General features: G+C 35.5%; 3 protein-coding genes and 1 long non-coding RNA gene across 5 annotated transcripts; 1 reads left to right on the forward strand and 3 right to left on the reverse strand.

Moving 5' to 3' along the window:
* Nucleotides 1-129: 129 nt before the first annotated feature.
* On the reverse strand, nt 130-1,916 carry LOC105676280 (fas apoptotic inhibitory molecule 1). Its single transcript, XM_012374027.2, has 5 exons — nt 1,762-1,916; nt 1,052-1,284; nt 847-972; nt 710-759; nt 130-539 (listed from the first exon to the last, which is right to left on the reverse strand). The coding sequence occupies exons 1-5, from the start codon at nt 1,779-1,781 to the stop codon at nt 378-380; spliced, it is 591 nt and encodes a 196-aa protein (XP_012229450.1). The 5' UTR covers nt 1,782-1,916; the 3' UTR covers nt 130-377.
* A 192-nt stretch (nt 1,917-2,108) lies between these two features.
* On the reverse strand, nt 2,109-4,800 carry Faa (fumarylacetoacetase). The gene is made up of 8 exons (XM_012374002.2): nt 4,530-4,800; nt 3,767-3,996; nt 3,533-3,673; nt 3,208-3,461; nt 2,923-3,129; nt 2,679-2,824; nt 2,358-2,475; nt 2,109-2,292 (listed from the first exon to the last, which is right to left on the reverse strand). The coding sequence occupies exons 1-8, from the start codon at nt 4,611-4,613 to the stop codon at nt 2,216-2,218; spliced, it is 1,257 nt and encodes a 418-aa protein (XP_012229425.1). The 5' UTR covers nt 4,614-4,800; the 3' UTR covers nt 2,109-2,215.
* Nucleotides 4,801-5,095: 295 nt separating this feature from the next.
* Nucleotides 5,096-27,441, reverse strand: Gad1 (glutamate decarboxylase). 2 transcript variants are annotated; one of them, XM_012374578.2, is made up of 11 exons: nt 27,181-27,441; nt 25,413-25,501; nt 24,562-24,652; nt 21,513-21,749; nt 15,881-16,197; nt 15,340-15,591; nt 14,830-14,897; nt 11,486-11,564; nt 10,155-10,304; nt 9,822-10,016; nt 5,096-9,688 (listed from the first exon to the last, which is right to left on the reverse strand). In XM_012374578.2, the coding sequence occupies exons 2-11, from the start codon at nt 25,467-25,469 to the stop codon at nt 9,515-9,517; spliced, it is 1,620 nt and encodes a 539-aa protein (XP_012230001.1). In that variant the 5' UTR covers nt 25,470-25,501; nt 27,181-27,441; the 3' UTR covers nt 5,096-9,514. The 2 variants fall into 2 exon arrangements, with proteins under 2 accessions (XP_012230001.1, XP_012230003.1); XM_012374580.2 differs by lacking the exon at nt 25,413-25,501 and having other exon boundaries at nt 27,181-27,439.
* On the forward strand, nt 25,498-26,209 carry LOC136998725 (uncharacterized). The gene is made up of 2 exons (XR_010889268.1): nt 25,498-25,657; nt 25,868-26,209. It is a non-coding gene; the product is annotated as an uncharacterized lncRNA (long non-coding RNA).
* Nucleotides 27,442-27,746: the final 305 nt, after the last annotated feature.

Below are 27,746 nucleotides of genomic sequence, written 5' to 3' on the forward strand. Positions count from 1 at the left end.
TACACTTCACGATTTTTACAATATGTCACGTGAATTGAGATATAAATTCCTTTCAGCTGAAGTAAGTAGAAATAATTTTGAATTTAAAGAGAGTTTTGTTCTGACAAAGAGACTTCAAATATAAAAAAGTTTATTAATTATTGAATTTTGAAAATTTATTACATTTATAGAATTACACTAAAAAAGAGATACACAAAATCGTGTGGCACATGTGTAAATAGTGACAAAATTGCATTATATTATATTACAATAACATTCTCAAAAAAAGTGTATTACACTTGTATAGTGATGCACTCGTATACACAATTTTTTATTAACGAAAATTTGTACTCATCAATTAAAGAAAAGTCTAGCTGTTAATAAATTGAGACACACAGTTAAGGCTCTTCAAACAGAGCTTCTTGTTGAATTTCAACATTATCAATGTATAATTCGTACACTATGCCGATGTCTTTTTGTTCTGAACTATGAGATCTGATCGAGGCTGGTAAATCGCCGACGGAGAAAAGAATTTCTGCACCGCCGTCCATGAATTCGTTCTATACATAAAAATAAAATACATTTATACATAAAAAAAGTTATTCAATTTGAGATAAGTTTACGTAACTAGGCAATTAAAATGTACACATGCCTGTGTTTGCGTGACTTAATAAAGTTTGAATAATATAAAAATACAATAATCAATAAAAATTTTTAATTTTATAATTACCTCAGCTTCGATTTCCTCTCCATTTATCCAAACGCTGTGAGTTTGCTTGTCTAAAAATGTTATAGAAAAGAAACTAAATGTTTTAACAAATACATATTAAGTTTATTTCTTTTTGTTAATTTTCTTTAATTAATTACCTAATACGATTCTATACTCTTCATTTCCAACTTTAGCCAACCAAGTCTCTAATACTTTTGATTGCGTCTGAACAAACTGCTTGTAACTTTTTCCGTTCACCCACAACGAGTATGAATATTTAAGACCTGTTTAATTGTGCATGCATGACATAATAGAATAATAAAGTATTTTTTCATAAGCAAAGATAAACTGATAGGTATTTACCTGGCATCGGATCAACTCTAATTACAAATTTAGTGTTATTGAACGTAAAAACTTCGTCACCGACTAGACGAAACATCCAATCCCTGTGAACTATTTCATTGTTATCGACTTTTACTGTACGCTTGCCTGTTGCTGTTCCATGTTCGAACTCCACAACGTGATTTCCGTCGCTCAAAGGGATGGTCCACTTCGCAGTGGGTTCATTTGCCGACGTTTCCAAATTATGAAGACTTCTGTAGAGATTTAAATAGAAAGACAAGTCTTTAATAAAACTTATAAATCAAATATATAAAGAAAACTATATAATAAAAATATAAAAACTAATTAATATATAATAAAATCACTAAATACATTATTATGTTTGTATAGCGATCGATATATTATTTTTAAAATTTATTAATTGAAATGAAAATATCTATACAATATTTAACATATATGTATAGGTATTGAAATAAGAAAACTATAGTGTGTTTAAATGAAATGTACACGTGCTAAATTAAGAAAATAATACGTTCTTTGTTGCTATAACAAGAACTGTTACTGTTCGCACACGCAAGTGTAAAGTTAGACCTTGACATTTATATTGTCTGTATATCGAAAGAAAGTAAAAACACCGATAATTACGAAAATAGATTAAAATAATTTATGTGTTACGTAATTCTTTGAGAATTAACTTTTTTTTTTAAGTCAAATTTATGAATTTTACTCACCGAAGTAGAATGCCTGCCATGCTTCTTCTGGCTACACCTGTACTGGCCTCGTTATTGATCGTTTCTTACTACGACTATCCTCCTAATCAATAATCGAGTAATTTTACGTCATATTACATAATACTGTTTCTTTAAATATGTTTTAGTGAGCCGTTTAATCTTCACATTTTTCATAATAAAATGCATTTATTAAAAATATGCAAAACAATATAAATAATTAATTATTTAATAATAAATAAATTATTTAATAATAAATAATTAATGCAAAATATTATTATCTCCATACAATATCTTAAAATAAAGAAACAGATTTTATTAAACTGTTGTTAATAAAGAATTAAAACAAATACAATAATAGAAAAATTTATTACATATTAAAAATCATATAACATATAAAAGAGAGTAAAATTTTTGTGAACACTTTTGACACATATTTGTATTTCATATAATAATTTTATTCGGTGTGGGCGGGTAACAATTTACCCGCGCATGATCCGAAACCGACTCTATATCCGTCACCGACGCAATAACCTGGAAAACATACTTGTAAATTTCTATGTAATTGTAGATGCGTAATAACTCAATTATTTGCTTACCGCGAATAGTTATTTCGTCATAATCTTGAAGAAATTTTCTTGTGGTACCATCTTTTAACGGAATGGTACGTGTGCCTTTCCAACATAATTCCAACATAGAACCATAAGAGTCCGAAGTCTAAAAAAAAATCTTATATTATTACGACAGAATCATATAATTAGCATTTTAGAAAAGATACATTTTTTGAAAATGTAAGTAACAAATAAAAATTAGATATATGAACAATAATTATTAAAAGAAATTGATAGAAAAATTTACACTAACAATTATTAATAAATAACGAATAAATCATTTAAATAAAAGGCAAGTTCTGAACATACCTCTCCACTTATAGTGCCGGAACCCATTAAATCACCAGGATTAATGTTGCACCCAGTCACAGTATGATGCGCTAATTGTTGCTGCGGAGTCCAGTACATGTATTTAAAATTGCTCCGGCATATAGTTGTTACTACACCACTTTTAGCTGTAAAAATAAAATTGCATTTAATTGAAGGCATTTATAATAAAAATAATAGCAATGTAGGTAAAATACTAAAAAATGATATAAAAATATGAACTTACGTTTAAGATCAACTTCCAATTTAATATCAAAATTACAAGATTTATCATGTTGCAAATACGGAAATGGTGTTGGATCTTGAGTCATGTTGGGTACCTTGAAGGGCTCGAGAGCTTCCATCGTAATAACCCATGGAGAAATTGTAGTTCCTACATTCTTTGAACCAAACGGACCCAATGGAACGTATTCCCACTTCTGGATATCTCGCGCTGTAAAATAATTAAAAATACATCGTTAAAAGCACACTTAAAACGCGCACAAAATTATTTTTTTTAATTGTATCTTACCACTCCAATCATTCATCAAGACCATTCCAAAGATATGATCGTAAGCCTTCGAAGCTGGAACGGTATCACCAAGATTCGTAGGTGGTCCACCAACGAAGAAAGCAGCCTCGAGTTCAAAATCCATTAATCTGCAAGGCCCGAAATGCGGCTCCGCGCCTTCGATCGGAAGTGTCTGACCACGTGGTCGTCTTATGGACGTGCCTGACACAACAACGGAACTTGCTCTTCCGTGATAACCGATCGGCAAGTATTTCCTACGTGCATAATTAATTTATTTTAACGCCTTTTAAAATACAAAAACATAACAATCTATTAGAAAAATTACCAATTCGCCGGTAGCGCGTTTTCTTTCCCACGGAACATGATGCCGACGTTTGTAGCATGATTGAGAGATGAGTAAAAGTCCGTGTAGTCGCCAATTTTTGCCGGCAAATGCATCGTAGCATTCTTCTGTGCGACGAAGACTCTAAAATAAATATCAGAAGAAATTATAATAAGAGTTCTCAAAATTTAAATTTACATCAATTTTTATCGATTAATTTTATTGATTAATTCTTACTTTGAACAAACTTCCGCATCTTGTAAAGTAGCATTGCTATTGGAAAGCAGAATTTGAAGTTTCGATCTTGCTTCTAGCCATGCTGGTCTTCCCAAAGACATAAAATCATTCAAGCAATCACGACGGAATACATCTTGTTTATTTTTTAACAGTGGACCATCGAAATGATTCGCGATAGCGCTCAAGTCCAAAATTTCGTCACCAATCGCCACGCCTATCCTTTTTTCTGGCTAAAATACATTTTATTATATTATTTTTTACGTTTATATTTATTATATATTAAAATAAATAAATAAAATTATTAAAACTTTTGCATTTTAATAATAAATCTAATCAATGTGGGAACTTTTTTATATCAGAAATTAATATAATTTATTGCAATTTGTGACAATAAGAGTAAAATGTCTCTGAAGTTATCGAGTGATAGTAATGTATCAACCGATGGTAGCATAAAGAAAAAGAAGAAACTACTTGTCATGAAACGGTGTTGAGCATGAACATCTATGAAAAGAATTTATTCTATGCTATAAATATTGCGTCATACAGAAATGTATGATTTGTATCTTATATTCGATTATACATAATTTTTATGACATTCTTAAAAATATTGTAAAAATGTCAACGTAAAATATTCTATTCTATTCTTTATCACGATTGAATATAACTTAAATTTTCTGAACTGTAATAAAGTTAGCATTACTGTAGCGTCACATGACACGGCGTGATTTGTAAATAATCTATAATATAATCCGGTCTTGCTTACCTTATCTTCTGTAGAGAAGACTCCGTACGGCAAATTCTCAATCGGAAAATCGCAATCCGCCGAGTAGTTGATGAAGGTCTTCATAGTCACAGCGTTTACGAACGACTCTGGAGTCACTGTGTGTTGCGTACGCGATACGGTATCTCTTCGTCGTGGGCTCGCCAAGGTCTACCAACCAAGTTTAATTTATACACCTGTTTACGCCGGCGAGCTTCCGGTTTAACTAGTTCCACGCATTATAAATGTAACGAAAACAGTTTTATCGGCTGTTTGCTTGAATATTGATTACTCAAGCTCGTCAGACAAATACGATAAAAGCAGAATGATTATCTTTGCGTAATATAATATGTCACAGTTTATTCGCGCTCTTTTTAATAAACAAATTCTTAAAATAAATTTTTTTCTAACAGAAACGTTGCAATAATTATTTTTGAATTATAATAAGAATTTTTATACGAAATTTGTTTTACTTTTTTTTTATTAAATATTTTATTTTATACGGAAAAGAAAATTAATTTTTAAAAGAAAGCAGAAATAAAAGATTTATGTAAATTACATATTGACGATTTGGGATAACAGCAGTTTATTAGACATTGATATACAGTGGATAATAAGGGCAATTAGGTGAGTAGGTGATATTCGAACAACGTGGTTACATGTCAGCAATCATCCCTACATCGCCGCATACTCTCGACTTTCACTTCTCTTTCACATATTAACGGAGTTTTACGCACACGCTTGTACATATATATATTTTTCTCTATGTATATATATAAATGTATTTCTCTCATTGCATAGTATACGTATAGTATACAAGGACAGCTTTCTCCTCGAAGGTGTTTCGAGGCTCTCTCGCTAAACGCTAATCGATACTCTCATCGTTTGGAAGACATGGGACTTTGTTGCTTGCCTTGCTTCGTTACCAACTTAGACTAATAATTAGACTAATAATTAATGATAATGAGATGAAGTACTTCCAAGACGAAGCAATAATCCGCTAGTGAAGGAACTCAGTTATATCAATTGCGTTATACAATTAATGAGACGCTTATCAGAGAGCGATGAGATTTTAGCTCGTTAACACAATTGAAGTAAAATGTTTACTCGGTTACGTACATGCGTATTTCTCGTCGATGTAGACTGTCGAAGAAAGTAAAAGTAAAGCACAGTGCGTTAAAGATGCGAGAAGGTGTCGAAGCTCAAATACAAACAGTGCAATGCGGTGCAATAGATATTATGCGGGTGGATTGCATTAAAAGAGTGCATTATACAGAAATACAAATTGTGCAATATATCTTTAGAAATGTGCATGATATGTACTTAGATATGTGCTACGTGCATAATATTTTATACAAGAATAAAATATAAAGCTCTCACGCCGGGGAAACTTTATATTTAATTCAATAGTTAACAATATGTAAAATATTCACATTAAAATGGCATTTTATATACAAATCTTTATCATATTTGATTACCTACATAATTCACTGATTATCTACGTCAAAATTAAGATAGCCTTTGCGTTTTTAAATTATAATTATCCAAATAGTATAATATTTCTAATAAGTCAATTCTCCAATATTGCTATATTAATGCTATTGATAATATCAGTTAATTGTATAAATACAAAGTTATATCCTATATGCCGGGGAAAAAATATGGCGCTGAACGTATAATATATCTACTACGCAAATTAAACAATGCGGAGTCTACAGGGACGAGTATACTTTTCATACAAATATATCACTCTTTCCTTAAAAATGATCAGTTACATGAGAATCAGTAAGAAGTGTGTAAGTACGAGAGAGATTCGTTTATATGAGTAGCATTGATCGCTATGTCGGCAGTGCCAACAACTATGACTAAAAAAACTCGCAACGCCGATAGAATTATGAATAATAATTAACAACAGTTCGATAAAGTGCCTCTTTGCAGGTATCGGTTTGCTGGTCAGATGAATCGTTTAATTCATTTTCCTCTCAAAAAATACATTTTGTCCCCCCTTTGGCGCATAGTGATTATAGATGATCTGTTTGAACTCTGAATCAATAAATACAACCCAATCTCTCAGATAACGCTTTGCAAATTGCGCAGATCGCTCAAAAGCTGCTTTATCAAAACTGATATTTTTCCACGTGATTGCGTAATAAGATTATTTTGAAAAACAGATATTTTTACTTAAAAGAAGATAGCAATTAAACTTTTTATTACAGCTTTTTATATAAAAATACGAATAAAAAATGATATATTTTAAGAAAAAGAGTAATTTTCCAAAACGTGAACATAATTTAAAAGCACTTTCCTCTTTTCTCTAAATTATGTTTTCTCTTTCTAATCTCTATCTTATTGATACAGAGTTCAGCATATAACGCACTCTTTATATTTTATACTACATACGTTTTATAGAATTGACACATCGCCCGCTATAATCCGTCAGCCAAGCGCAGTCATTTAAATACGTACAGTTAACATCTTTGGCATTAAATTACATGTACCAGGATATCGCTATTTTAATTAATCCCGCATTTTAATTTAATCTCGCCACTAATTGCAGCTCCTCGCCTAAATGTGTTCGCCTAACACGACGGCACGGCTGTCGTCGAGAAAAGAAACGCGCGGTGGAATTTCCAAGTTGTACATAAATACACTTATATTTTTCGTATTGTTACACCTAAATATTTTATATCACTTACGCGTTAAATAATCCTTTTTCTTTCATTACTTCGTACTGGCGAGTGAGTCGAAATCTAGAATCGTTCGATTGTAAGTGTCATCGAACAGATCGAAATGTCATTCACAAAGAGAAATTCACTGTGTAATACACATTATAGAATTATTTGTGTGTTGTAAAATGATGATTACAAATGATTGAGAAAAGATATATCAATCAACGTATAAAGAAATGAGAGAAAATTATATACCGATCAAAAGATGATATTTCTTCCCTAAAGGATTGACATGCGATCTATAACATTGAAAATAATTGTTGCAACAATTTACTGATGGCGATGCAACCATTACTTTCAGTAACGTGTTAACAGTGCTCGAAAAATGATAGATTTTTATAACAGAATCGACGAACTAAATGACAACCGTTCGCACGAATATTTGAAAAAGCATGTACTTTCATGGGTTTGTGTTTTGTATTCTTAAAATCTCAACACTAAATATATAATATATGCTTTGATATTTATATATTTATACTTCTTTTGTATATATATCTATATATTAAATAGTACTCTCCGTTCGATTAAAACTGTTTAACAGTAAATTATAATATAGATATATTTTTGTATATATAATGGATGCGGTCCATCTCGTAACGTTGTCTTCGCAAACAGTGTCGATAAATTATAAACTTCAATCAATACTCCAACAGAATAATGCATAGCATTAAATCTATTTTCTATTATGTAAAGTGATGTCATTTATTCTATCTATATAATGCCGCGGCGATAGAAGTTGTCTATTCCGCAACTATTGGCTGACGATTCGTTGCAACTTGTACAACGAGGACAGAACAACGCTTAAGCTCAGACAGAATAGCCATAGCTTACAATTTTTGTCCTAAATAAATTTCTACACCATCCAAAAATGGCAATTGTGTGTATACGTGCCTTCGTTCTAATGTGTTAAGAATAAACTATAAATTTTGATTAAATCGCAATAAAATCTTAGCTTTGCATAATTTCAAACAATCTTGTAACAAACAATTTCAGTTTAACTAATTGAAAAATTCAAACAACAGAAGTTTTCAAATATTTAATCAATTAGACAAGAAGGAAGGCTGGTAAAAAAGCTGCAATAAGCAGTGCCTAAAATCTTATTGAATAAACTATACAAAAGTTTTCAACAAATGCTAACGAATCAAACAATTAATACAACATATTTACGAATATAATCTTAACGTGAACAAATTCATTCATAAATTTAAAGAATTACTTGTAAATTGATATTTATAAATCTTTAAAAATCAATTTCACACGTTATTCAAAATAGTATGTTAACGCTAATTCGTAAAGTATTAAGTTTGAATAACGTTATTTTTCGCAATTCACGTTTCGAGATGAAAGATTCTATTCAAATGTCTCATTTGGAAAGCGAATGTACACTATTATTGTTTCGCTTTACGGAAAAATTGGTTTTATCACTGTGAATATTACTACGCGTCGAGCAAAAAATAAGAAATCTGCATAGCTTACGGCCGGAAGCATTTCTTTAATTTGTAACTCTTGACTCTTCGTTTCTTGGATATGCCGTGTATTTCGTTTAAATCTAAAAACTTATGTACTACGAATATCTTTCAATATTTTCTCTGACTGTTGCCGTAAACTAGTCGCAATGTAAAGAAGCATTAATCTATACATTAATCATTCGTTAAAGCCATCGCTTTTTTCCCGTCCATTAATGAGATTTATGCCAAATTAAATAATTCTTCTATTGTACGCTAATTAACGGTTATAGTACTATGATATAGATTTCAGCATATTACGATAAATAAATGTGTATGGTCAAATGCATACATTGATCTGAAAAATACTACGAAAAATTATTGGGTATTCCCAATATAAAATAAAATGTTCGATTAATTATAAATTGATGTTATTCGCCATCGATATACTTTTACAATCAACAGAGAATAAAATTAATAACAATAATATATAATTTTTTCATTACAGAAGATTAATATCACTTTTCAAAAAATGAAAATACAACAAAATCAGTGATATGTTAAATATTTGTTTTCTCTTATTGCAACATTTAGACCACACAAATCTTCATGTGTTACATTGTACGTTCATATTGATTTTGAATTTTTTGTCTGAGCTTTAAATTTATTGGATACGCTTTTTGTTTATAGAACGTATCGCGAAAGTATATGCCCAGATAATTAATATGACGGCGGATGTAATTTTGCCAAGGAAATTTTCAGTCATCTAATCATTGCATATCGTACGGTTAATGCCTACGTTTGGACAGATTTCTTACAAGTCGTGACCCAATCGATCCATCTCGGCTAAGAGGAAATCGATGTCCGCTTCCGTCACGGCGGCGCTAGAAATGATATTTCTGAAGAAGTTGGGTCGTCGATCGTCCGGCTGATAACCAACCATCAGCGTACCAGACTGCATCATGCGACCCTTCAGAATTGGGCAGATCTGGCGACATAAGTAGAAACAGATAATTCTTTTATTCCTATTCTTCTGTAAGGAACATTTCTGAAGTTCTATTGTGCTGTGAATTCTTATTAGACATTGTATATATTTGTGTCTTTATTTCATCAGAACGCACCTCGCCCAAGATTTTTATTCTTTCCGCGGTGTGTGGCATGTTTCGCACGCGCGTCGGCAGATACCAGAAGCAGACGTTCACCAATTCGGGCTCGAGGATCAAGTAGTACTTGTCGGGCATTTGTTTAATTCTCCTGACCATGTACTCCGTTAATTCCATCAATCGATCCATATGCTTCTCGAAGCCCTCTGAGCCCTGATAATAAAAATAAAAAATTTTATTCCAGTCGTTTGCGAATCGTCATAAAAGTACAGCCATACATGTCACTCGGAAGAATACAGAGTCGCGAAGGCACAAAGCCGGTTTTCCGCAACAATATAGCGGATTTTATACCTTGGCGCGCCATTGCAGCCAAAGCTTGAAAATGTCATTGTGACGTCCGCATTGAATGACCTTATCGCCAGTGTCGTATCTCACGTCGTATAGCTTGTCCGTCATAAACAGGTATTCCGCGGACATTTGGTTACAGCTGATCAGCAGCCCCTGCAAAATGGAAACAGCTCTCGCTTTCAAAACCGGTGAGAGACGGACGCGTCAGCGTTTTTTTCCGATAACAGAGCGTTTCCAGAATTGTTTTGCGTGGTTTTCGATTGACAGGCGTCGGAGGAGGGAAGAGGGCGAGCCCGTCCGGATCGATACGATGCTTCAACACATGCGCGCAAGGAGGAAAATCCAGGATATTGAATTTACAAAATGGTGGCTGTGCCGCACCAACATTGTAGACCATTACTGGCAATTTTAGATTATTCCTTCAACTCAAAATACGCTCTTTCAAAGTTTGGCATTTACAAAATTTTACATATAAAGATAGATATTAAATTATATTAACAAATATTCTCTCTGTATTTCAAGCTGAAGAATAGATTTTTTACAGTTTAATTTTTGTTTATACATTTTTCTTACTGTTTCAATTTTTTCAATCAAAAAGAAATAAGATTTAACCACACATTATACATGATTATTGGATAGAAATTAACTTTTGCGACGTATATTATAATTTCCGATATTTAGACAAATATTAGATAAAGTAATGGGATTAACGTTACTGTTAACGAAGCGTTTCTTCGGCGCCGCTCTTCAACGTCAACAGCAACGCGGCCCGACAAAAGCACGGCGCGTTCTCCCCCCCGGATATCTCGCGGCAGCCGGTGCACGGAATTTTAATATCCGAAGGGGAAGTTCGGAGTTAGCAATAACTGAGTTGCGTGGGGGGATGGACCCTCCCCGTCAGCGCGTTGTAAGCGGACGGTAACATATGTTATCTCTTAGTTTAATTAAATTCCTGTAGTGCCGCGCGCCCCGGCACGTAGGTCTACCCCACGGAATGCGGCTAATGTTGTGTCGTTGCCCTTGCGCGATGTAGGAATTTCGGTGCGAAACAGACAGCGGATTTCGGAAAAGTGCAACGTCTTGTGCATGTCGCGAATGCAAACAACGTTTGTTCGCGGATACTTTTTATCCGAGGTTCATACTTTTAATATTCTGGTCGCGCCAGACTGAACGCTGAAATGCCAGAGCTCGGAATGTAAATTAAATGTTTTGTGCAAAAGAAATGTTGCTTGATGAGACATTTCTAAATTATCTCGTAATAATTATGCTTGTAATTTATAGATTCTCTTATGCTGAGTACACTAATTGATCAAGTTTATAGTGTCGTAACTTACGTCTTCCTTAAAGTGAATACTGGAACATTGAAGCAGAGCTCCCATAAGTTTATGAGGATTCCATGTCACCGAGTCAGCCCTAAAAATCAAATATTGTGAACATTTTGTAATAATATTATAATAATATTTCAATTTATTCTTTTAGAGTCAATTTTTATAACGCCTTCATTATACATGTGGCAATATTGAAAAAATTTCATTTTAGTTCCCTTTCTCGCGAGATTGAAATTTCGCCTGTGATAACAAGTATGTCAAATAAGCTATACATTTTGCGGATAGTGCGGAAAAATTATTCCCCCTCCCGCCTTATCTGCAACCTGTCGAAGCGAGCCGCACTGACTGAAAAAGCCAGCCGACCTCAGCTGGTCGTCAAACTCTTATCCACTCCCACGGGAACCAATAGGGGATAAAATATGAGTTATCTTCCCGCCGTGCCGCGGATGGGGGTCTATCAATTCGAGAGAAGAGCTATTAATATAGCCACGAGACCGGATTTAACCCCCTGGTCCTCTGGGACCCACTCCGGCGGTAAAAACCTCTAACTCTTCTTAATCCTTGAAAAAGCATTGTAAAATGTGAGAGTCCGCGCTTGCATTCCTCTAAATTCCAGGTGCATTTTAAGTATTTTAGCTATTAATAATGCAAATTACAGCGAAAAATAAACTTAACAAATAAAATAAAATTAAGCAAGTGGCACTTAAATGTATCCGGCGCAATCACGGACTTGAGGAAAAATTGAAAATATAACACGCAATTACAGTAAATTCTTTAATTATAAAGCTCGGCTTTAAGTATCTACATATGCCGCGTGCTGTATGATAAACGTTTGATACTTGGCAGTGACATGTTTATCGCGACACTGGTCCCTCGCGCTGGTTGAACGTCCTGTGGATGATACGAGGGTACTCTTGAAGCACCCTTGAAACACGATTCGTGTCGTTAGCAGATACTGTCTATTATTCACTTGTGTGCATCCTCCTCCGCGTTGCAGATCGGCACACTTCTTCAGATTTCAATGGATTTTATGTGACATTTCTTTTTTTTTTACTATCTTATATTATTTAAGGCATTTTTTATTTTAATCCTCTTGTTAATTGACAGAATAATATCTAGAGAAAATTTTCATAACTATTAATTTCAATATATAAAATTTAGCGAGCAACATATGGATCTTGTGAAACAATTCTCTGCATAAAATTTATGAATAATTATTCAAGAATCAGATCGGAAGTGTTCTTCGTAGAAGATGCATAGGTTGCACTTGAAAAGCGTATAAAACTCGAGTGATTAATGCGATTCGCAGCTGGAGCTGGCGCGCGCGGCACCCTTCTGTTCGCTTTTAAATTCGTCGAAAGTGCCAACCCCAAAAGCCGCGCGATATATATTACAGGGGATGTTAATTACCCGCACCCTTAAGCGTGATACGCGCGAAAGTTCTACGTTTGGTAATGCGAACTTTACGCTTCTGACTCGTTAATGATCAAAAGAAGATGTTGGTAGAAGTTAATCCTCATCGGCACACTGCACGTCCTCGTAACGCGGGAAGCAAGGATGGAAGGTCCTGCGAAAATTCAAGTCTCACAGAGTTTACAAGATATTTCTGTAATGATAAGTATGAAATGACAATTAGTCAGCCTCGGGAGATTAATGGCAAGCGAGAAACTTGTAATTAGGAACTTGGAGCTGACTTAGAGAAAGTTGGACGGGTGGTCCGATCTCTGTTCTCTTAACAAATGACTTTACAATGTACACACCAAACTTTAGGTGCACCTTGCCCTTTCGAGTGCGAGAGCACTTCAACTTTATTGAGAAGGTGAAATCACAGAATTCTTTCTCGATTTCTGCGCAATCCGGGACGGCGATGCGAGGGTGGCAGGGAGGAAAGAGGACCAGTGAATGAGGGAGGCAGTTCCCTTTGTACGAGTTTAATCCAGCATTGTCAAGGCACCGGCTTTTATTTCAGCCTTGCGGAGGAGAGCACGACGGTGGCACCGCGGCGCGTCGATATAAGAGGAGAGTTCTGTTCTGCAAATGTGCTCCAGGGAACTGATCCAGCTGTTGCTCGCGCGTCGGATCTTTCTCTGCGCGCCGTTCGTTTGCCATTTTAATCAAGACTTACAGGAAGGAAGTTTCCGTCGCGGTACAGTCCGCGTAAAAAATCGCGAACAAGCGTCAACTGCAATTAGCGCGATGTGGGACAGAATCATTCGCAATTGTGATAATTTTGAAACTGATTTTAAACATTCTCAATATTAAAAAAGTTTTGTGAAACAAATAAAAAATAAAAAACGCTTTCGCGATATAAAACTTGTCACATTTTTTGGAAATCTTACTTTTTCTCGTATTCTTCTATTTTATCGTTGTCATCTATTATAGACATTATTGCATCTAAACAGAATTTCTTATCAGTATTCTGAAAATATTGCGGAAGGTCAAATTACTGTGACTTTTTGTACGTAAATCATTCCCGAGAGACTTCTCGCAGCGATTTTTCGGGTCAGGGATTGTCTGTTGTTGAATCGAGGGAGCAGATGCGTCTGGATGCAAATCGTGGATTAATCTCGCCAACCCCATGCATGCCTCGTCCATACGTCCTGACCCCTATCGCAGTTCGGAGGGTTCCGTCGGTTTCGCGTATCCATAGATATCCAAAGATATACAAGATGAATCACAAAGTCGCACACTTTCTTGCGAATACAAATTTTTCATGGAATCTAAAGTTGATTTTCTTCGTTAAAAAATTTAATTAATGCCCTTTTCAATTTTCAACATTAAGTTTAAAGTAAAATTTCTCTTAAAAATATTTTTAACTGCGTATAATGCAAAAGTATATGTTTCATCATTTTTCAACGATTATTTAATTTTCTCGTATATTGACAACGTTATTGCTGATGCAAACAATCAATTTGGGGCAATCTGGCACTATAAACCCCCCCGTCGCATCCTAATCGCGGTTTATGCGAGCAATACATTACGAGCTGACTGCCTCCGACTATTCTCATGTAAAATCATTTTCAACGCCCGAGGTTCGAATCACAGCTTCGAAAGGGGCGTATTGATTTTCGCCCACACATATACAATATATACATCAGGTTGGAGGCGTCTTTCAAAGAAGTCCATCATAACTAAACCCAACTAAGCCCCAATAAACTATAAAATTTGTGGACTGAATCTTCCCTGCGTCGAACACAGTACGTGCGTGGTATTCAAAATGAATCACGGGCGCCTAAAGGGCGTTGCGTACAATAATTATTGACAACATTTCTTTCTTATCGCGACTGAAAAATATTTCTTTCTTCGAAAGACAAATGAAAATAAATTTCAATATTTAAATTAACGCTCACCGTTCGATGCCAGTCATTCTCGGATGTCTATATTTTCTCGACAGAAGCAGTCCACCACCCCAAGCCGCCTGAAGCAAAGACAGAGAATATAATATTCAATGAACGGAACGCGACTAATTAACTGGAAAGATATATGAGCGAGCAAAATGCGAAATTCTGTTAAGCACTTCTTAATCTCTGACTTATAGATCCGGTGTTTCCCGAGTTTCCCTGCAGTTTCCCTGTGAGTGTCGCACTGGCAGAACTCCTGCCGCTTCTCACATTTATTATTTATGTTAAAGCTCTTACGCGTTTGGCATTTACAGCTTAAATCGTGTTTGGATTGATCTGATTGCATAAGCGCATCTGGCTTGAAATGGATTTCACTACTTAAGCAAGCATTTCTTAAAGTTATCGATACTTAATATCTTTGCGTTATTTGTTATATTTGTCTTTTCGTAAATCACTCATTGGATTGATCGAAACAAATAAATAAGATAAATATATATTATATGTCTCCGTATTACTTACGTCGACATGCAACCAGAGCTTGTACTTTTGGCAGATATCAGCAATTTCCTGGATCGGATCGAATGCACCGATAACCGTTGTTCCCGCAGTGGCGTTGACGAAGAACGGTATGTGACCTTTGGCCTTGCGCTCCAGAATTGATTCCTCCAGCTTCGATGGAATGATGCGACCGCGCTCGTCGCTAGGCACCATCACGCAGTTATCCGTCCCAAGCCCGCAGACGGAAGCGCATGATTTCACGGAATAATGGCACTGTGAGCATTAATAATTCACACTAGTGATAAACAAGCTAATCAGCTTTGTTTGCTTCTGATGAAAGCGCATTTAATTAAATAAAACTTGCATTTAATAAAAATCAAAAATTTACAAATATGTTATTTGAGAATATTTGAGTAATAATTTTTTTCGCACAACAATTTAATTACACAAAATAAATTATTTATAATTGTTCTGAATAATTTCTATAATTTAAATTTTATTTAATATGAAAGAGCAAAATAAAAGCACACTAGTTTCGCTACACGTTTCGTTCCAAGCATACCTGATCGGACGTAAACATCACCAGCTGTCCTCCGATGGCAGAGAGTCCTTTTTCTTTATAATACGGAAACATCTTGTGCCTAGCGGCGAGAAAGGCGTAAAGATTACTGATAGATCCTCCCGGAGCGAGGATGGAATCGCCACAATTCCAGCCTATAAGTTCGCGCATCTTTTGCAGGACGACATGCTCCATCAGAATAAAAACGGGAGCAATTTCGTAGGTAAACATGTTTGTGTTTGCTGTCGCAGTTAGCCACTCGCCGGCCATGGACACTAAATCGAGGCCGCATGATAGCTGATTAAAGAAATGCGGATGTCCTAGAAACAAGATAAAAAAAAAATGTTCTCAAGCAATCACACATTCCGATCGTATTTAATTACCGATTTAGCAAAAATCTCGCGTAAGTGCGTATCCTTGTTGGAAATTATGCGAAGACCGCGAGAAATTAATTACTACGTCACTGATAAATCACTCTGTCAGTCGCGGCTGCAGTGATTGTTGACAACTGACTCTTAATAGCGAAGTAATTAATAACGCTGACACGGCACGTGTCCGAGTATTATTACGGCTACACACGCGCGCGCCTTGTATGACGCGTAGCACGAAGGCGCACTAGAGAAAAGGCGGCAAGAGAGCTTTAAGCTCTTCCCGAGTACGTTGTCATCCGCTCGAGTGAACATCGCGCGAGGATCAGGCCTAATGCTTCTGTTCGATGGGAGCCCAGCCTTCTGATGCAGCTAGGGGAGCTAGTACTTTATTTTCTCTCTCTCTCTGACATAAATGCGTAGCTATGTCAGCCTTCTAATCCGCTATTTGCGCTACGCATTATACGCATTTAATTTAAATCAATGAAACATTCGAAAGAAGAGCGAAGAAATTGTAAAATATAAAAGAAAGAGTGATTATTGAAATTTTAGGAGAATATTTTCGTACATTTTCTCTCATGTATTACACAAAAACTGTCAACAAAACAAACATCATATAACGCCGCATCAACACTCGCGCGTGACTCACGAATTTCGTGAAATATAAGAAATCTAATACAGAAGGAGACAGAAACCTAGAAAAGAAAAGGAAGATCGCTACGAAATTCGCGAGTCGCAGGCGAATGTGTAAGGCGGCGTAAAAAAAAACCTTACAAGTGCTATCACCTTTCAGAATAGCATAGATCTTTTGATCCTTGAAATATGATGGATTCACTTCATTGAATATCCGTTGTCGAAAAGACTTTGACCCTTGTGTGTCCGATAATCTCACGCTTCTCTGCGCGCAAATTCACGCACGCTGACATATCAAAGATATCGCACGAATGAAATAAGTTAGAAAATTTCAGTCCACAGACAGATATATAATTCAAGTACCTAATAATTAATTTACACATTAAATACAATGTTTAGTTTTTGTACAGATATTTTTCTATAGAAACGTTATTTTAATTTTACGACAAGTCGTATTAAATAGAGTTGCGCTATTTGTTCGATGGCAAAGTGCGTTTTAATCTTCTGGTTTTAGATAATGATTGACACATGGCAACGATCTCCGCGAAGTACGGATATTCCCCTTCGCCGACGGCTATTCTAAGCCTGGGATTTACCGCGTGGCAAAGTCGAACCGACGTTAAAGGTCTAGAAGGATAATCTCCGATTCCCGTCAGAGTTCTCATGAGCGCGAATTACGTGTTTCCATTAAAGGGATTCCTTTAATGACCAACAATAACATTTAATGTTCTTTAACAAGAATATTCGTTAGCAACAAATGTTCTTGAACGAAAGTTTTCATCGCTGTAAATGTTACACGATATTGTAGCGTTCATTAAATACATTTTTCATAAATATTTTGTGTAACCTTTAATGTAAGCGATTTTTAAAATATTTCTTTCGTTTGAAAATTTATATTGACGGCAAACTCGTTGCAAACTTTTCTTTACGTTCTTGAGAGAGATTTCAACCGTTTCGGAAGTTTTCATAAATAGCTAGATAAACCATCGACTGACGCGGGTATCAATGGTTCGACACGAAAATCATCTCTGACGTGATATCAGACAGTGGCATTTGAGCCGTTTGTCGTACTGTTATTCGCAATTATCTCGGTCTGCGGATCGTGGCACGCGTCCGGTCGAGGGGTGTGCGAGAAGACGGCTTTCTCTCTTTTTCCAGCCCGGCTAGAGCGACAGAATCGCGCTGCGACCAAGGGTGGAGCAGGATTCGATGGTCCGAAGCGCCCGCATTTTGCGCGTCACACGCGTCGCTGCTCGACTAGATTGTTTGCAGAGGCTCTCAAACGGCTGTACGCGTATACCGTTCAGGAAAAACAAACACGTGCGGCCAACTGGTGCAAGATAAGCCGCTTTGCATTATGCAGATTTGTGTCGCGAGTACAGAGTCGCGCGAGTATTCTTGGCGTTCTCTTTTGAAAGCTGCGTTAAATTTACCGTGTTCACGTCTCATGTTATTAGCTGATAGTTACTTCTTTTTCGTACTTGTAATTTCTGTATTGTATATAATTGTTGGATATATAAAAATAAGCAATTTGCCTTGTAAAACAAAATAAACCGATTGACATAGATTTAAGAATACATTAATTTAAAGAAGAAAGTCATAACTCTTTAAAATTCTAACATTTTTAACAATGCTTTGTCGGCAAAAGATTGCAATTTATAAGTAGAATGTTGATTTTGCTCAAACATGACAAAAAATAAAATATTTTTTTAACAATTATTTTGTCACATAATTTCGGAGTCTTCTTTTGCAATCGGATCTTTGTCGTTAGTTACGTTTAGACAGAATTCCGATTTTTATTTGCAATACAGTAAATGATTTGTCTCAACCGCCAAACGTTTTTCGGTAGCGATTACAGTATCCTGGGAATCATTTTCCGACTAATTTGCTTCTACCCTTGCACGGTCGGGAGAAAGAAAGAATGCAAGGAGAACCTGCTTCGAGCAGGCCGCGATGATATATTATAGCGCTCGGGATTTGTATGGAGCAAAGTGTGTAACTCGGGCTTAACATTAATGCCATGCGATCAATCATATCGCTCATAAAGAAAGAAACATTGTGCCTGGCATAGCTGTAATATTTTTCTTATAAAGAATCTTACAAAATATATAGCGCAGCAATATGCAACTTTTAAAATATATTGTGAAAGTTCCAAGTAATCCGCATTTCATTGCTGTATTCCTCGAAGATATCGACACGCGCGCAAACTCTATAGATATTTAATATTTGTACACTTTAAAATCTCGAAGGAAACAAATATTACTGCAGCAATGAGTTTTTAACAAGGATTTATCTCCTTGCAATCAGTAACGTACGAAGCCGAGTGCAACGTACCTTCATCCCGACAAGCGAACAAATGCATTACATGTTTTAAGCGTCTGGTATGTTCGATCTTTTTGAACGGAAACTATTATCGCGCAAATACCTCCCACGTGATACAGCGTTTTTCGCATTCCGTGACGAACCGATTTGCGCATTCCACGACGAACTATCGATATCAATTTAAATTCCTTCGATGGTGCGCCCCGATGGTGCGCCCCGATGGTGCCGCGCCAGAGAGCTTCGCGAAATGCCGCCACCCCTATATCGCGCGGTGCAGCCACCCTCTGCAGCCGGGCTTTGCTCCCTATTTACTGTTTCCCCTCGAGGAAAAATCGTGTAGAAACGGCTCTTAATTACACCTATCCTATTGAATCCGCTCCTCCGTGCAGTGGTGCCGCATGCAATAAAGCGGTGCCGTTTTTTATCTTAATCGTACTTGCAATTGTGTAGCGATATAAAAATGCCGGATTTCCAGAAAGAGATTATAAAACACAAACAATATTTCGCATGCACACACGATCGCGTGACCCAGAAAAAGTTACATTCTGGCGCACAAATTCTCATCTTCCCTTCGAACAGCTGGAATTTCGATGTCACAGATTTCTTGTCGCGTTTGAATAAAGTATCTGGGTCACGGCAAGTGAAGCATACGTTTTTGTGTGGGATTACACCGTGATGTTTCAATGTCAGGCATTCACGTGTTTACATCACGACGCGATTACTATAGAAATTTTGTTATTCAATCTATTCTTATCAGCAAACGCGAATCGATATTCAATATAACTCCTTATCAATAAACACAATTATTTGGCTAATAAAAAACTTTATTGTATTAAATATACAACGTTTATGTGTTTTTCAAAATTAATTTAAAGTTCAGATTTCTATTTATTATATTTCTTTTTTTTATTTAGAAAAAATATTGCTAAGATATTTCAATCATCGTTTCGGTTGCCGTTATCGGCATCTTTTTCAACATATCTCCGCTTTTCCAAAAGCGACTTCTATATCGATACACATCGGCTGATATTTTTCAGGGACAGAACGATTTCCTGTAGCCAAAAGTATATCATCCCCCTCCTTCCTCTCCAAGTCTGATATGCGAAGGGCTCTCGAATCTTGCGGCATATAATCTAATAACGAGTTTTTGTCGTCACGTATCGTGCACGCGCCCTTCGATAGGGGATCATCGCGCGGCCCTCGCTTCCTTTTACATGGACTGCAGACAGGTCGGATTCCTGGTCTAAGTTTGGTTAGGTCTGCTCTATTGTGCATTACCATCCATTCAAACTGGTAATCGAATCCTACCGAGATAGCAAACTTTCGCACGCCGGGGGAGATTTGCGGCCGACTCTTGGTATTTCGCGAGGCCTTTATATCGCGATGCAGCTGGACAGACGTTATTGCTACAATATTTCTACAAGCTGAAACTCGTTCCGATGGAATAAATAACGGTAATTATTTCTCCGCCATTAAAATAAAATACGTACCTAAAAGACTCGAAGGATTTTTTTATATAAATTTGTAAAACTTTATTAAAGATCTTGGCAAAAAATCAATAAATGACAAAATCTTACTTTATATATTCAAAATAATAATAAAAATTAATAATTAGAAATGATAAACAAAGTAGTCTTGTATAAGCGCTGCCTTATCATTTGTATATTTTTATAACACAAAAGCATATGTCTCTTCCTATTTATTACAAATACAATGTATTTATTTCGAGGGTCGAGGCCGATGGCCGTCGAGTATCATTGGTGTCTGTCGCCACCTTATCTTCGCCCCTACGAACGCGTATGCTAAATTGAATATGAAATTATGTGCCGCTTATCGCCCTCGGGAATATGGACGTGCGATAACGCGGTGTTAAAATGCTCCTCCCGATAGAACAGCCTTGCATTTTTGCAGCACCTTTTTATTTATTATCTCAGCATCAATGCAAGCTGTGAAATAACTTTCATATGCAAATTTTTGCACTAATATAACATACGAAAGTACATTTATAGAAATTTATAAAAAATATAAGTTCTTTCTGGATAGTTTTTCGAATAATAAAGCATTGCTTGAAGTACTTATATTTTTTTATATTAAATCAATTTCCGAAAATTTAAATTTGCACAATTTATCATTTCTTCCAATAATGAAAATTGTAACGGATGTGCCCATTTTAAGATATGTACATCGTGCTGATGTTTATTTAGTTTGTCATAAAAAATCCGAAAATGGATACTTAATTGCAATAAAGTTATCTATTTTACTACATAGAGAAAATAAGAATAGCTTTGCACTAATTAAAATTTTTTTCTTACCGGTTTTCACTTGATACTTCAAAGTCATGGAACAATCCAGTAAGAGCTGTTGGAGAGTCAATCCGGAGTCCGGAATTTCCAAATCGAGCAAGCGCATCATGTCGGCAGGATGATGAAACTCGAGGACCTTCGAATTTCTATCATTCGTTGATTTGACGAAATCCAATAGGATGTCCACCACTTTCATCAAGAACTCTCTAGTTGCCGGATAGCCTTCTGCATTTTGTGGCAAGATATCTGTGAACAAAATAAAAAATTACAAGAACGAATCTTCTGCTCTAATTTATTTATTAGATAACACATTAATGTACATTGTAAACAAATTGATGCTACAAAATCATGCATAAATTTAAATTAGATAACAATATTAATAATTAAAAATAATAAATTAAATATTTTTAAAACAAATTGTACATATCAATATCGCCATTACGATATCACACACACACATATTTGCATTTTTATGGCGTATAAAAAAAATAATTTATAAACGAATCTTTCGCAGTCCAATAGCTACGATAATTCTCTAATTATTAAAATCAAGTGAAATCTCATCTATGATAGTGATGATATCGTATTGACCAAATTCCTTTCTTGTTGTGTTGTTTGACCTACCAGTATATCCCTTGGAGCTAGTGCGCTGCTAAAATGATTTCACCTCATCAAACAATTGAAAGTATAGACTTTTATTGACACACTCTCATTTGTTTGGTGGGGTGACATCACCTTATTAAGGTATCTCTTCCTTTTTCTTCACAGCAAATCCTTCGTGACATCGTGTCCAACGTTTGTAATAGCAATTCATTGCATTACGAAAAGCATGCAGCATGCAATTATTTTGGAAGTAACAAACGCAATTTGTCAACTTTAATATTACAAAATTTAAAAATTACGATAATAAAAGATATAAAATCTAATTCTAACTTCATAACTTAAATTTATTAAATTTACAAGTAAAACATAAAAATTATATTTAGATTTTTATGTAAAATATTCTGATTGTTTACACATCTATAAACAGATTGCAATAGAAAGTATTAAGATAATGATATATGTTGGTTTTTACTGATTATTGACTCATAGATGCGAGCCAATGAAGACAAAACGAAGTCATTGCAGTGGAACATTTCAATGTGCTCGTGGTAAATCCTCGGTAAATTGAACTGTCCTTCTATCGCGAAGTAACCATAAAGTACCCCATGGAATGAACCACCCTCTCGTTTCCCATTGCATTAAGATGATCCCATGGATAAACATCTGAGCTACTATGAGAATTTGCTTTCAAATTATTATTTAGCATTTTAAGACAATTTCACGGACGAGATTTTTTTTTTAAAGAAAATGTAGAGAATTGTATTCTCTTACTGTCTTCTTTTAATTTTTTGCGGAAACATTAAATATTTTAATTACATACCGAACGTTTAAATGAAAAGAATGGTCAATTACAAATTAGCAAGTTTCACAAACATCGTAATTTCTTTAATTTATTATAAATTGAAATAAACTGAAAATAACAAATTTGTAAAATTTTGCGGACACAAGTGATAATGTAGAGTGAAAATAGAAATTTAAAAAAATAGATTATTTATTCGGTGATATTTCTTTCTTTAATCGGTTTCCGTCTTCAGCCATCGATCTCTATCTTCAATCGATAGAAGTATTTTTTTCAATAATGATAATAGTGTCGACTAAAGAAAGAAGGGCGTACGAAAACTTATGGTGAATCACCTTGAGCCTATGGTTAGACAAGAGAAATCCCCGGCTTCCAGCGGTCGGATCCAGCTAATCCAGCTCCATCAATCTAATGTCCAAAGACCTCTGCTTTCTCCCTCCCTCTTTCTCTCTTTCTCTCTGTCTCTCGCGAGGTTTATAGCACTTTGCGAGATACAAACGAATTTAAAACTATCGTTCAAGATTTTATTATGTTAAAATAAGGATCGTCTAACGCTCGTTTTATCTGTTAATTATATTTTCTACAACAACAACATATAACAATCTGTGTAAATATGTTTCTTTAAATAGACAATTAAATCTTATCAATTACATATTCCAATTCTAATTCTTACGATAAAACTCACATCAGTATCACGCAGATTCTCCCAAGTATATCACTGAGCTTGGACTCAATATATCTATCATGTGTATAGTCATTTGGCACCAGATGTGCTTAGACCCTCGCGCTTCGACTTTAATCAAAGTGCCTACTGGGGATTGTTACACGTGGCAATTAGTCACGTCGATTTATAAGCCGGATTATGACCTTAATTTATAGTAATGCCGCAGATTCCGCGTCACTATGCGTCCGCGAGTGGAATTTCCGCCAGAATATTTGCGCATGATCTGCGCGATCACTGATTATGCAAAATAAAAATCGTCCTGCGAGACGAGGAGATTCATTGAAATATCCAAAATCCTACGAGCGGCACGCGCGCATCGTTATCGCCCGCTAACACTTCCCAAACGACGAAGACGACAAACCCTTCCGCAGCCCTGCGGTGTGTAATCTGTCCTCAACCACTCGGCATCTACCAACCTCTTTGGAATAATTCTAAATCCTCTATTATTATGCACCCTTCCGATCCGCAAGCGCCTCGCGAAATCAGGACAATATTGTGACTCCTGGATTTTCCGCTCGAAAAGTCGAGCCTGCGCTCACGTAACGCAAAATGTGTCGATGATATAGTTTCTTCTTCTTGAATTTTATACGTCAATTCTTTAAGTGCCGGATAATGCTAGTATTATCATTAAAGTTATAAAAACGTAATAAATAAGTAAAAAAAATGACATTCATGCGCACGTTTATCAAGAGACGCGGTAGCGTCTCGCGACATATACAAAAAAAAAACTTATTTTTAATTCACCTGGGAATCGGAAAAATCCCGTCATATTTTTATTTTTCTTAATATTTTATACGACATTCTCGCAAGAGAAACGCTGCAGCGAATCTTTTACACAAAATTAGGTATATGCGTGAAATGTCTATCTTTATGTCAGGCGCATGCAATATTTTAATCAGCATTGGCTAAGGACTCTCAAAATTCTCACTTACCCGAGTACTTCAAGTTGCAATGCTCCTTGGAGAGCGAGTAAGTATTTTCGGCACTCATTAGTCTTGTGGGTGAATGCGTTCGTGCGAAATTCTGAAATCCAAAGCAAAGAGAATCTCTCTTCTTAAATTGTACGGTGCATTTACACATCAGCATTATATTTGGACGAATTCTCAGCAAAATAGATGTTAAAGGTGGATTTTTCGCTAAAATCTTTATCGAGGAAATCAACATAAATTCGATTCACTCACATAAGTATTAATTATCGCAATAATTATCGATTATCATTTAGGGATCAAGAAATTAACTCAACCTGAGGTGGCCTAAAAATCATTAAATGCGATTATACTGAAGTCACCGATAAAGATTTCGCCGACAATGTTTCCACTGACACTATGCCGTCGATGTTATGTCCGACTAAGAATATTCACTGTTATTTATCAACATACATGTCACATTATGATCTTCTATATCATAAATTTCTGATTTCTTATAACCTACTTTACGTAGGTATTATCATAATTTTTTCGTTACAATTTGCACATTATGTAATAATTTTTTATGTTATTAGAAAATCGTCACGTATTCACACAATCCTCATTTATCGTCAAAAATTTATTATTTGTTGCAGATTCGACAAATTTGAAAACAGAACGGCTGGAATTATTCTTTTTTAAAGACGACGAACTCGTTACTTTCCTGATCAGACATAAAACAAGATTACATCGTTATGTTACCAAAAAAAAAAAAAAAATGTACTAATTGAACGAAAATAATTGGCGAAAACATTGTCGATGTCGATCTCACTAAATGAGCGGAAAGTGATGAATGACGTGCAATGGGGATGCCTTACATATAAGTATTCCTTGATTGCTGTGATTTTAGTGCCGATCATTTGCACATTGTCCATGTCTCTGCTTGTGTCCCTCGCCTCAACAGTCCCTACAACAGTCAACAATAGGTTCCGCTTCAGTCACGACGTACTGCGCCGCCGAGTCTTCGGCGAGTTTCAGCGAGATTGCGAAATTGTCAAGCGAGAATATCATCTCCGTGGCAGCGCGATAGGCCGAGCGACCGAAGAAACATGGACAGAGAGCAGTTCGTCGTCTTTTTTTATTTTCTTTAATTAATTTCTAGAACACAAAGCTGTGCGCTTTCGCTACGTTGCAATTTTCTGGCTAACAAAGACGCAAATTTTTTTAAGCACAATTGCTTTTTTTAAATATTTAGGATTTAGAGATATTTCTTTAGAATATATAAACGGCAAAATAGATATATTCGAACTATCGATCTTACTTTGTGTTCTAGAGTTGCCCGAAGGACAGCTTCTTTCAATTTCTCAAGCAATAGGATCGCTTTGAGCTAATAGAGCGGTCCTGGGAACATGAGAAGTAAACTGGAAAAAATCCGAATGACATCCACTGATTCCTTTATGCTGCATTAAAACATGCATTAGAAGAAAATATGAAAGAGAGATTAGAATGTCTATGAAACATGCACGATTGATAAATGTGTTTGAAGAAGAATTATCATCTCGTTGTGCGTTGTGCTGTAATTTCTTTCAAATCGATGCGAAGGATTAAACTGTGATATTAAGGGATTTACATGTAGAATTTATCTTTTTGCAAAAATTTGGAAACAGAAATAAATGGATCTTTTTATCTTGTGCGGAGTGATTTAATCATTGTGAAAATATCATGATTGTTAGAAACTATTTTCTACTCTACGGCTTTATTTTTTTCTTACATTTTCTAAAAATTTACAAATTAAATATTGTAGTTTTTAATTCAAATTATATTCCGCAAAATTTCGTTTTTTTTTTATGATTCTAAAGCCGCGATTCAGAGTTTTTAGTTTCCGGAATTTATAAAAATGTATACGTTCTATAAGAATAAATTAATAAGTTATTTCGATCATTGTAATTTTAGTGAAAAGTATGTCGAGCATTTAGTGAAAAGTATGTCAAGTATTTAGAAAAAAAGATTTTTCACACACTATGTCACTTATGTAAGCTGACAAATAGAAGATTGTAAAATGTGATGTTGTGAGTTAATGGCATAATAAAAATTAAGTAAAACTATTAATTAAGCTACACATATAAGTAGCTAAACAGATAAATAAACCTACAGATAAGTAGGCTGATTATCATGCCGTAAAAGAAGCAAAAATTAGTTTTAAACACTGAGAATTCACGTACTTTGATCCTTTTATCTATAAAAATCATATTGTAAAGCAATATTTAACTTTTCTGATTTATCTAAATGTATGTCACAAATTTGTAATTTTGCAATTTTTATTTCATTTGTTACTCTTTTCATTTCTCACTAAAATATAACTTCCACCAGTACAAGTATTACATTTCTGTACGTATATAATTCAGAATTTTACAGTCAACTAACTAATTATGATTTCAATAATTTCTTAAAGTACCTATTCTTCTGATTCTTTTTAATTTCACGTCTTTTAACGATCACGATATTCATTGAAAGGCACAGGGTTTATCAATTTACAAATTTTATGTTAAATTCTTAAAACATTCCTTGATAACTCTATAATATATATTAATTGCAAATTGAAGAGATATAATCTAACGACTTATACGATATTTATCTTGTACTCACTTAATGCCGCCTGCTTCTTCGCCGGATCTTCTTCACGGCCGGATGGCTCGACTTGCGATCTCAACGGGGGTTGAATTTCACTTCGAAGCGAGCGTAGACTTTAAGGATGGAATGCCGACGAAGTAGCGCAGCGACGACGGGCTTCGGGGTGGTTTCCAAGGGACTGCTTCGTGCCGAAAACGCCTGGACGACTCTCGAGCTTCGGCCTGACTCGGCCTGCCTCGAGTCTGCTTGACCCAGTTTCATCTCGCACAACCTACGCAGCCACTCTCCCCAATCGGGGGTGCTTTTGCGTAGGCGTGGCCGCGTCCGGTCGCGATTGGTGGGAGTCGAAGAGCGAAACCCGGTGGTGGATACCAGGGTGTGTCGCCATGCCGCCAATCCTGGGACGAACGTCACTTTTGACGTCAGTGGAAAAAAGAGAGGAGTAGAGAAGAGCAAGTATGCCAATTTCTCTTCTTGTTTGTTTTTTGTTTCCAGGCTTCTTTTTGTTTATCCTGGCTGCGTGCGGTTTCCGCGGCAGAACGTATCCGCCACCAACACTTTTGCGTGTTTATATTCCATTC

Source organism: Linepithema humile, chromosome 3, assembly GCF_040581485.1.
Source record: "Linepithema humile isolate Giens D197 chromosome 3, Lhum_UNIL_v1.0, whole genome shotgun sequence".
Lineage (NCBI taxonomy): Eukaryota > Metazoa > Arthropoda > Insecta > Hymenoptera > Formicidae > Linepithema > Linepithema humile.